Source organism: Carassius carassius, chromosome 8, assembly GCF_963082965.1.
Source record: "Carassius carassius chromosome 8, fCarCar2.1, whole genome shotgun sequence".
In the NCBI taxonomy this organism is placed as follows: Eukaryota; Metazoa; Chordata; class Actinopteri; order Cypriniformes; family Cyprinidae; genus Carassius; species Carassius carassius.
Window position 1 is genome coordinate 8,792,134 of NC_081762.1, and position 12,031 is coordinate 8,804,164.

General features: G+C 38.9%; 1 protein-coding gene across 3 annotated transcripts in view; it reads left to right on the plus strand.

The window, feature by feature from the left end:
- The window catches only part of LOC132145160 (histone-lysine N-methyltransferase 2B-like), a 31,481-nt gene extending 23,135 nt beyond the window's left edge, over window positions 1-8,346 (plus strand). For 2 of the 3 annotated variants that reach the window (XM_059555946.1, XM_059555947.1), the window contains exons 29-37: window positions 1,490-3,893; window positions 4,289-4,393; window positions 4,474-4,592; window positions 4,706-4,834; window positions 4,940-5,192; window positions 5,303-5,410; window positions 6,027-6,110; window positions 6,262-6,391; window positions 6,516-8,346. In XM_059555946.1, coding sequence (XP_059411929.1) covers window positions 1,490-3,893; window positions 4,289-4,393; window positions 4,474-4,592; window positions 4,706-4,834; window positions 4,940-5,192; window positions 5,303-5,410; window positions 6,027-6,110; window positions 6,262-6,391; window positions 6,516-6,791 — 3,608 coding nt within the window. In that variant the 3' untranslated portion in view covers window positions 6,792-8,346. The remainder of the gene's footprint in view (window positions 1-1,489; window positions 3,894-4,288; window positions 4,394-4,473; window positions 4,593-4,705; window positions 4,835-4,939; window positions 5,193-5,302; window positions 5,411-6,026; window positions 6,111-6,261; window positions 6,392-6,515) is intronic. The other variant, XR_009434444.1, reaches the window with a different exon arrangement.
- The last annotated feature ends 3,685 nt before the right edge of the window (window positions 8,347-12,031 follow it).

A 12,031-nucleotide genomic window follows, 5' to 3' on the forward strand; every position in this document is an offset into this window, starting at 1 on the left:
AACGCTGAATGTCATGGGATTTGTCAAATTTTGAATGAATCAATCAAAATTAGGACATTGCACTTCGCGATATGGACTGATATCTGTTAATATTAAGCTGGAAAAGTCTATTTAAATATGAATCCTGCATGTTCTGCGTGTCTTTGTTAATGAATGGCGCAGAAACGCGGCTTCGTCTATTTCACACACTGGAGCGCGCGTGACACTCGTGGGGATTTCAGCGTCTGTCGTCTCACTAAATAAAAACGTGAACACATGAACAACATCTCCAGAACTGCTCTGACAGTCACTTCGAGCATTTGACCGTTTGATTTGAGTAAAACTAACGTCACATCACATACACAGAACTGTAAAGGTACGTCAACCCGTCAAAATAAAAGTCAGATTTAATTTAAAAACAAGTGTTTGGCAGAAATGTTCAGAAGAATGTACATAGCCCAATACTACTACTACTAATGAAACAAACTTTTTTAAGGAATAATCACACATTTCTTCCATGTTTTATTTTTAATAGTAAATCCCCTTTGTTTACCAAAAAATAAAGTTTGCTTAATTTTCAATAATTAAAAGATAAATTAAATGAATATTTTATGCCTTCATTTGATAACCAGAAAAATTTAAATACACAACAGAATTTCCGAGGGGAAAAAAACAACAAGGATATTTTAAGAAAATTAACAAATTAAGTTGTTTTATGCACTTAAATAAGTACACATGCTAAAACACAGAATTAGGTAACAAAACATATGGTGAAGAAAAAATAAAACATTTCATAGGGCCCTAAACATGTAATTTTTGTTAAATCTTTAATAAATTGATGTAAAAATCTATAAGTTTTTATGATTTTAATTAATTTGGACATACTTTTTGATTAATACAATTTATTTTAACCATTAAAAAGGAGTTGAGAAAAATTAAAACAGAAAAAAACGGAATCCTATAGGGCCCTATTCATGTCATTTCAAACCCTTAAGACTAATCTTCTTAAGGTAATTTTCGAAGCACATTTCAGATGTTTTAATGAAACCTGAGAGCCAGGTAGAGATATGAGTGCATCATATGTTGAACAAATTTTGCTTTTATTTACATCTAAACAATGATCCCACAAACACACACACATATCTAGCTTATATATAGCATATAGCTTGTAACTATGTATGTTTGTCAATCACTTTTTAGATGCAAATGAAATATGTAAAAATTAAATCTGTTCATTTAAAGCAATCATATCTTCACAAGGCTTGGATTTAACCGCTCGCTTCCTCTGGATTAATTTTATGATGCCTTTGTAAAGTTTTTGGAAGTTTTGGTTACACAAAACGTCTCCGCTTTCATCAGATGTGTTTCAAAGATTAATTCTAAATACTTTCAAAACTCGTATGAATTTGGAATGACATGCTGAGTATATGATAGAATTGACGTTTTTGGGTGAGCTTTTCTGATTATTCATAATGACGTCATACATGGTTATCTTAAAATTCCTTCTCAGGAAATGCTGTTTCCACATCCCATCATATTTTGACCATTAGTGACCTTGATGAGACACGGCGTGCAACACGGAGACTTTCCACACGTAGCCGAAATGCCTCTCCTCCCCCTGTGGTACTGTCAGGCCCAATGGCTTTGCGATCAGGCGGCACGATTCACCCTAGGTCGCTTTCATTCAGCCCCCCTGTCTCACCTCTTGGTACAACTGAGAACTTCATGAGCTCCACCTCACCTCGACGAAGGGGGCGGCCTTCCCCTTTGTCTCCCTCTAGCATCACCTCTGGACCCTCTCCCCCACAAGCAGCTCTACGAAGTCCCTCTTCCACCTTTCATTCATCTGTCCACCATTCCCCAAGACAGCCTTTCAAAACCACACAGCATAAGACTGATGAGGTGGATCAAGAGCTCTTTGCCTTGTCAGAACCGGATGAGGCTGCAGGCGCACCAAGCCACAAATTTCCTGCCTCATCCGACAAGTCGAATCAAGAACTGCTCTCTGCGCACTTTGATCCAGACACAGATGTGGCTGTGGCCTCAGTATTGAATGCAAAGCTTGAATTTGATGAGGCTTTGCTCAATGAAAATGTGGCTCTGGACTGCGACCCTCAAGGTGGTGAGGGAGATGCAGAAGAAGGAACCTGCAAATTCAGCACTGGCAGCAAAGACTTGACTTCAGAGATGCAAATGGAAACAAATGATGATGTCGCTGACCATTATCTGAATTTCTCTCGCACAGTTGTGGTCCAAGAATCTGCACAGGCAGGTCTCTCAGTCCTTTCTAACTCAGGGTCCATCTCTCAGCTGGATGGAGCTGACAATGACTCGGAGAGTGATACAGGTGAAGCCAATGCAGCTGATGATACTCAGGAAGTAGGAAGTAGTTTTTGTAGTCAGGAAACTGAGCCATTAAAGGGCACTGGTCCAAACAAGGGCCGAACTCTTGGTGACGGGCAGCTAGTTTGCCCAAGATCACCTATTGCAAATCAACATCAAAATTATCAGCTAGAGACTCAAAACGTGGACCAAGTCTGTGAAGAACAGGAAATTCAGGAAATAACTTCTTTACAAGATGGGGAAAACGTAATTATTGATTCTGAAGTATCGAACGGACAAGTGTCGTTTGCAGATCAACTACAGGCAACAACCACTCTCCTTTGCAAAGACAGTGATCTTGTTACGACCCAAGAAGAAGTCTTGCTCGAAAATGAATCAACAGAATGTTTGCAGGAAGTGTTCTTGGATGACACCAGTGGGAATTTCATATCTACTGTTGATGGCAGAGTTCTGGATTTGACAGAAAATGCTGCTGGTCCTGTGGCGGCAACTGATTCCTCACCAGTAAACAAGGATGAACCTGTTTTAAAGAGAGGTCTGTCACCTGTTGAGAAACCGGAGACTGCTGTGCCAATGAGTAGTACTAAAACAATTCATGTTGTTGCACCAGCTGCACTCACAAAACGACGCTTTGTGACCATACAACCCGGCTCCAAACCCAAACCCTTCCATATGACAATGCCTGTTGCCAACTCTCTACCACTATCCTTGCCTGTCAGTGTTGTCTCATCTTCTCCCACCATTTCTGTTGCACCACAAGGAACTCCACTTGCTCCTACTTCAGTTTTAATAAATGGTTTTGGAGCTCTACCTAGGGAAGCCACTAAGGGTCATAGGATCGCCATACGCATTGCCACCCCAAAACGAGTGTCTGAACAGTCTCTGCCCCAGAGTTTACCTGGTACACCTCTTACACCTCAGGTTCTTCTTGTCAACCGTGCGGGACAGATTCTAGTGAAAAACCCGCAGACTAATACATACCAATTAACTAACTCTAATTCTCCCTCGTACACCCAAATCAGTCAGATTGCGAAGATAATCCACAGCAGTAATGTTCTCCAGCGACCTGTCCCTAAGGTTACAGTGATACCGGTGCCGCAGGTTCAGGCTAGTCTCGGCAAAACCACACCAACACGTATCATATCTTACAGCAGCAACAACAGAGCAACACCACCAACCCAGGTGCTAATCAGGAGGATTCCTCAGAGTCATCCTGTAAGCCAATTACACAGCATCAGTCCGTCAATAGAAAGAACTGGCTTGATTTCTGAAAGTGGGCAGAAGGCAGTAGCCCAGGAGATAATCGACAAAGCAATGGCAAGTCACCGTGAAATAGCCAGTCCCACTGACATAAGCCCTTCTCCACTCCACCTTGAAAAACGCCTCTCTCCTGAATCAAAGGATTCATTCCCTGGCTTTCATCTTCAGACTCAACCCAACATCTTGTCCCACTCCAGACCTCAAGTCAAGGTCAAGAGAGTGTCTTCAGTAACTGATCGAATTGGTGTGAAAAGATGCCGTACAGACTTCTTGGACCAGATGGGTCCTTGTTCCCAGAGTGACAACAGCAGGTAGGGACAAATATTCAGTCAAATTTAGTCTGGGTGGTCAATTTATTGATCATTATTGTAGATTATTTTTAGAGACCCCAGGTTTTTTTTTTCAGTCTGTCAAATATTAGACACTATTGATTTTGTTTTGTGCAGTGATAGGTAACAATGTTCTGAAAAAAGTATTTTAATTATTGTAACACTATAAAAACATTCAAAATCACGGGAATGAGGCGGCGGGAACCCGGTGGACATTTAATTAAAACTTTAATAACAAAATAAACACAAAACAGCGCAACAGCCCTGCCGCGCACAAACAAAATTGAACATTCAAACTAGATGTATGAATTGAAGGTTATTAATTTATTTCTAATATTACCATGTAATGATAATCATGTTATTTTGTTGATGTTTAGATCAAACCGGGTTAGAATAAAGGCCCCAAGTTTTAAGGATGTGCTCGACTTTGACGACCCTGATGTTGGATCTCTTGACCATCCAAAGAACGATGAAAATAAGAGGTCAGTGCTGATGACTTAAAAGCACATTTACTTGTGTTTTACCAAAGATAACCATGATGTTTTCTTTGTCCTCTTTTTAGAATTACTCCAAATGAATCAGAGCGCACTTCAGTGCAGGGAAATGACACACGGGACAGTGCTAAATCTCAGTGTACGAGCTACAAACATGGTGATTCCTCAGAATGGGCCCCCTATGCAGGTGAATGTGAGATATTGTTACCTTAAAGCAACATTTTAGTTGCTAAAGCTAATTTAATGAATTTGAACTGTAACAGAGGTTTTGAAAGTTCACTGCATGTGTATCTGTTTCAGGTTGGAGTTCAGATGAGGACTCTCCATCAACAGGCAAGCAGGATAAGTGTGCCAGTCATTATTTGCCCCATCTGTGCTTCCAGATTACCAGTGAGGATGGCTTTAGCATAGAAGCTGACAGCATGGATGGTCAGTATTGATAAACCTTGTAGTGACACTGTTATAAGAATATCAGTTTCTTCCTTTCACACTATGGCACATTATTATATATTTCCCTTTACGGTGTTTTTTCAGTGGCGTGGAAGGCAGTAATGGACGGTGTCCAGGAGGCACGGGTAGGCTGTCGGCTAGAGCAGTTTCCCTTCAACAGGATAAGTGGTGCCAGGGTTCTGGGTGTCCTCCACGATGCTGTGCTCTTTCTGCTGGAGCAGCTGCAGGGTGCTTCTCTCTGCCAGAAACACAGTTTTCGTTTCCACCAGCATGAAGTACCGGAAGAAGAGCTGCCAATAAACCCCAGTGGCTGTGCCCGTGCAGAGGTCTATGTGCGGTACGTATCTGTAAAATCATGTATGCCCCCACATATAACTTTGAGTTGCTTTATTTGTTCTTTTCCAAATGTGGAAATCAAAAATTGCCTTTCTCCCTGCCCACACACAGAAAATCTACCTTTGATATGTTCAATTTCCTGGCATCGCAACATCGTCAGCTTCCTGAGTCAAGGCCATGTGATGATGAAGAGGATGACGTTATGCTAAAATCCAGCAGGTTAGGCATTCAGCAACATATTTGGAAAAGTTCACCCAAAAATAGAAATTCTGACACATTCAAGGCTAGGAAATGTAGGAAGGACATTGTTAAAATAGTCCATGTGACATCAGTGTTTCAATCATAATTTTATGAAGCTACGAGAATACTTTTTGTGCGCAAAGAAAACAAGTCTGACAGGATAGAGAACAAATTGTTTAACAAAGTCATTTTTTTTCTTTGCGTACAAAAAGTATTCTCATAGCTTCAAAAAATGTAGGTTGAACCACTGATGTCGCAATTATGTCCTTACTACCTTTCTGGGCCTGGAATGTGGTTGTTTCCTTGCTGTCTATAGAGGGTCAGAAAGCTCTTGAATTTCATAAAAAATATATTTTAGTTTGTTCGAAGATGAACAAGATGAACGAAGGTTTTAAGGGTTTGGAACGACATGAGCTTGAGTAATTAATAACATAATTTTTATTTTTGGTTGAACAATTTGTTTTTGTTTTGTGCCATTTGAAAGACAATTAAAAAAATAGATTATACAAATTTCATAAAATTTTAATGCATAGTGCATTACTAGTGTTGTTAACATTTTTGTTTTTTGTGACCTGTTATTTTGACTTCCCTTTAGACGAGCCACAAGTACGGAGTTGCCAATGGCTATGAGGTTCAGACACTTGGAGAAAACCTCTAAAGAGGCTGTGGGAGTTTACAGGTAATGCCTTCCCGAGAGATGCATGGTATTACAGCATAAAATCTAGCTGTGTAAAATCACATGACAAATCCCATGCCAATAAAAAAGATGGAATGAACATAACTTTTAAGAGCAAAAGTAACTGGTGCAATTCCTTATCTCCATTAAACAGATCTGCTATACAAGGTCGTGGTCTTTTCTGCAAGAGGAACATTGAGGCTGGAGAGATGGTGATCGAGTACGCTGGCAACGTCATCCGCGCAGTTCTCACTGACAAAAGGGAGAAATACTATGACAGCAAGGTAAAAGTGATTTGTCCCAGTGTGATGCACAGTTTTTGCTTAAAACTGTCCATTTATCCTCTTGCATTGCAGTGTTGTTGAGTTCCTAACCTACTGTCTGTTTCCGTCCTCTCTTTCCTTAAAGGGCATCGGCTGCTATATGTTTCGCATTGACGACTTTGATGTGGTGGATGCCACCATGCACGGAAACGCGGCACGATTTATAAATCACTCCTGCGATCCTAACTGTTACTCAAGAGTCATCAATGTGGAGGGCCAGAAGCACATCGTTATATTCGCCCTGCGGAAGATTTACCGTGGAGAAGAGCTTACCTATGACTACAAGTTCCCCATTGAAGATGCAAACAACAAGTTGCACTGTAACTGTGGGGCCCGGCGCTGTCGACGCTTCCTGAACTAAAACTGGCTTGTTTACTCAATAGTTTAGGAGGGGATATTTTGGTATGGGTGGCTATTTTTGAAGGAAGACACTCGTTACAGGTGCTTAATGGTGCGGAGATTAATTATTCTGAAGAAAACACAATATTGAGATTGTTTGGCTGGGTGTATGGCCTTTTTAGACCACCAGCACGTCTTTATTGGTTACCTCGCGTGAGTTATATTTCCTACCCCAACATTTAACAACCCAGTAACGTCCTGTACTGGATGAGGCCGTTTGCTTTGATTCAACAATTAAAAATTGTGACCTCAAACGAATACCCTTTACTTAACTATTTCACCTGTCCTTGTGCTACTTTGTCCCAGCATGCCTTTCAAATCTTGCCACTGGTGGCTGGTAATGCAGTAGATCTATTCTGGAATGATCCTTTAGTGTCAGAATAAATGTACAGTGGTTTTAATAGTGGAAGATACCCTGAAGTTTGAAAGGGTGCGATTATTTTTGCTACTGAATCAAGAGGAGTTCCTGTTATAGGTCGTCCTCAACAGCACCTTAATAATCTTTGCTCTCTTTTTTTTTTTTTTTTTTTGGAAATGTAAGCACTGTACATATTCTCCAAAACAGATGTAGTTTTTAGTCAAACCATGAACAATCTTGCCACACAACCTAGTTTCTAACAGGAGCCTGTGTTTCCAGAACATTGACGTTTGTATATTTCTTGCTTTTTTTTATGGGTGCAAATGAATGCGTCACTTAAAGCACATTTTATAACCAAATTTAACACCCTTGACTGGCACATTATTTAAGTTAGAGTACCTTTGCTCTGAATGCATATATAGACCATTTTACAGCATTCTGGGTCATGTCCACATTACCATTCTAAATAAGACTTCACCTGAAGCTCAATTTTTGACAGATTGGTTTTAAGAACCCACTGTTTTTTATGTGCTTTTATATCTTGAGGCCAGTCTTTTGGGGGTCAATTGTAATATTCTATATATAATCAGTAGGATCACTTGTGTAGTGTTAAAGATGTGAATGATGTTAAATCCCATTCTGATCGTCAGTACACAAGTATTTAAAAACATACCCATGAATGGCGGCTTCAGCTGGAAACAGCCGACGCGCTGCTTATAGCCATGTGTCTTCTCTTGATAGCCTTCCTCTCGCAGCACATTAAGACCGACTCTCATCTCCATTTGGGTTGACTACCTCAGTACATCAGTGACAGCTAGTAAGTTACAGTGCAAACAATAGTATAAAGAGTGCTGGGGATAATCCCGCACTAGCTTTGATTTTATGCAATGTGACTGTAGGGTTGTTTGTCTCATTTGTTTGTTTTTCCAGAGAATTCCTGGATCCCTCTTCCCTCATGCTTTTGTACAGAATTGAAGTGTGCTTATAATTAAAAATGAAGAATGCAGCTTGATTCCATCACTGAACGTGATCCCACTCAGAGTGAATCTTTGTATAGAGTTGTATACAAGAATTTCTAAATCTGTTAAATTTTTTCTACGCACTTTTTTTTATTTATGATGTTCTGTATGTAATAAAGATACAACAATATTTGAATAAAGAGCAATCTTGATTTTTTTTTCTCTCAAATATTTGAAGTCAATGTGAAATCAAAATTTACTACTGTATAGAGCATGTTATTTCAGAGAAAAAAAGGGCTTTGAATGGCTTTTTATTTGGCCTTTAAAAGACTTACTGATTCACCATCAGTGTATATGCTAATTTCCTAGAATCATTCAGTCAGCTTCTATATTTCTATTTTAATAGTTAAATAAGATTCTTCTTTGACATGCCTTTATTTTATGTTAAGATATTTATAATTTAAAACCTTGAGCGTTTTTAAACTCTAATTCTGAAAAGCTACATTTTATTGTCTGCTATAATGAAATGGATCATGCAACTCCTTGTTCATGCTAATCTCATCTAAATATGCTAGAATTTAAATTTGCATGCACTGCTAATAATGGGAAGAGATTCCTCTCTGCATTATCTGCATTTTTGTCCAATTTGGACAAAGTGGAAAGTTGATCTGAATTGACACAATCAGTAAGAATCAATGGACAAAACATGAAAATATTAACAGGTAAATGTTTGTTTAGTCCCACCTACTACTCATCTGCCCTTCTGCTCCGCTCACTGTTGAAATGTGCACACATTTACTCTGCTGTGAACAGGTGACCAGGCAATGACCGATATAAGCAACAGTGAGGAGGGCTTTTTTGTATGCACACAGACTCAAAGGTATTGTTTATCGCTTCTGTTGTCAATAAGATTCTATACAAAGTAAATATTCAATGACTGGTTTTCTGAATCCTTAATGGCGTGCGTAGTGCTGGCTCTATTTTTTCCTCTCTTGCAGCATAAAAAAGAAACATGAATAAGATTATGGCCATCTTAAGTTTAACTGCATTTCTCTGCTGCTGTGGTATAGTAATTTTCCCCCTGTCATTGTGGTGCAATATTTCAACTGAAACTACATTAGAGAAAAGCACTATAGTTCTGGCTAGATTGGCTTTGTCTTTTGTGGTAACTATTACTCATTCTGTTCCTCTTTCTGTTTTTGAAGGTGTTTAGAGTGCTGACTCATATGATGACTTAAGACGACAAATCCACAACTCTGGGACTGTAGTCTTTTTAGAATTCCTGGAGAAAGTCAGAAACGCTACAGAGAAATTAGAGAGACGATCAGTTTAGAAATCAAGGTATGATCAGCTATAGATTATGCACTGCTATTGAGCTCTTGCCTGATCATAACCTTTTTCTGTAATTTTAAAGTATTTCTATCCAAGGATACATGAAAGCCTTAAGAGAGTAGGCAAAACCAATGAAAAATAGTGAGAGTGCTAGAGAGAGCCAGGATAAATCAGCTATATAGCCACAGTTAATCTGTCCAGAGTGATTATATTACTGTATAATCATAATAATAACATTGTTTATTCTGAGCTCGTCAAGAACACAATTCACGAAGGTTCAAAAGCTATATATAAGCTTAATTCTTAATAGTGTACACTTTGGAGTGTATAAAAGTATTCACAGTAGTAATGCAGTGTTCTTCATTTATTGAACAAATACTATTTCAGCTCTAAATAAGCTCTAAAAAGACAATAGTGTCATTATCCATCTTAATTTAGTGGAAATTACTGTCTCATTCAGTAGTGACTAAATTAAATATATTACTGAGTATTAATTGTCTTTTAAACCTCAATTCCAAGAAGACAAAATATGAGTAATTTAGACCAGTAGGCCTATATTTCCTCTGTGTTGCTTGCTATTTTTATAGTTGTGATGGAAACTTCTCAAGTCTCTTAGAATGATTAGCATAATATTTATATAACCTAATCAAGTTATAGTTATCATTCTTATCATTCTTAGTGTTAATAACTTATTAGATAAAGAGCTAATTCGTGTGTAATTTCAAAATATGTATCTATAGCTTTGGTTTTTTGATTCACAGGAGATTTTTTATGTTGATGGTTGGCAGTACATTTGGGGCAATGTTCCGGCAAGTCTTTAACCAGTTTTTCTTTCCGTAAGAGCTTTACTATCTTCACACAAGGCAGTCTAGACCAGGGGTCACCAGACTGTGTCCTGCAGAATGTAGCTCTCATCACACCTGCCTGGAAGTTTCAAGACCTTGATTAGCTTGTTCAGGTGTGTTTGATTAGGGTTGGAGCTAAACTCTGCAGGACATCGGCCGTCCAGGACCAAGTTTGGTGACCCCTGGTCAAGACATTAACACATCTGACCAGTTCTCTGAAACTCCTGATTGAGCTTTTCTTCAGGTATATGAAGATTTACAGTGAGACCTTATAAAAAACGAGACAGTGGCAGACATCTGGAGGTAAGCATGTGTTCACTGAGAGTAGACAACTTTAGTGCTGCTTTGCCAAAGCTCTGGTCAAAGATCAGATGGTCATGTCGTTTTCTGGTTAAAATGACATGCAGTGTAATGGGCTTATGGGTGCATTTTAGCCAAAAACTTTAAATGTGGAGGACAATAATTCAGTTTAGTTGCTTTAAGCTCTAACAGATGGTTTTAAACAGCTCTTACTCCTCATGAAGTTGGTTCAAATCTGTTTTTCCAATCTCTATGACAGTATCCACCCGCAGCTTCAAGCATGTTCACCAGCTGGGACTTTACCACCCTGTTTGTTGCCAGAAATACACAGACACCTGTTAATACACTGCACTTTAAAAAGTACAATTACTTTGTAAAATAGATCAATCCACCATATCTGCAATTGAACAGAAACCATATTGAATGTTACTTCTTGTGTAAATAATAGATTGCCAACAAATATCAGTTTATATTGCAAGTTCATATTATCAAGTGCAATCAATAAGATTCACATTAATTGTGAATTCTAATTGATTCATATTAATTGTCCCTCAGAACCTTCAAGACGTTGATGTATCGCACAAATGTCATGTTAAATGATGTCTGGGACCTGCTGTTTTGGAGTAACTCTGAAGGCAATGTCAAGATTGCAACTGCTGCCAATGAACAGAATTATACCAGCGATGTATTAACTTGTTATTGCATACCTGTCTCTGAAAGAATACTAGGATGATTGCATTGGTGAACATTGAGTAAAACAAATTCCATTCTGATTGTGAAGTGAAGTGACATTCAGCCAAGTATGGTGATCCATACTCAGAATTTGTGCTCTGCATTTAACCCATCCGAAATGCACACACACTGTGAGCACACACCCAGAGCAGTGGGCAGCCATTTATGCTGTGGCGCCCGGGGAGCAGTTGGGGGTTCGATGCCTTGCTCAAGGGCACCTAAGTCGTGGTATTGAAGGTGGAGAGAGAACTGTACATGCACTCCCCCCACCCACAATTCCTGCCGGCCCGGGACTCAAACTCACAACCTTTCGATTGGGAGTCCGACTCTCTAACCATTAGGCCACGACTTCCCGCATTGTTCCACTGTAATGCTTTGTTGTCACCAGAAACATGTTTTGTTGCATTTCTTTTGATTTGTTTTACAAATTTTTATCCTCCGACATCTTAACACATTAATTTCACAAGCTTAATATCAATAACATCTGGATCTATTTTCATGTGTAAACACTTGAAAATAGAAACAATTAATAGATGGAAATAAATACAAATGTGTCTGTGCACTGTGTGAGTAAGAAATAATTAACAACTAGATTTTATTCTATTAACATGTAAAAGGAAAATGTATTTTATTATTTGGTGAAAAAACTTAAGAAGGAGTCGTGGGGCCATAGGTT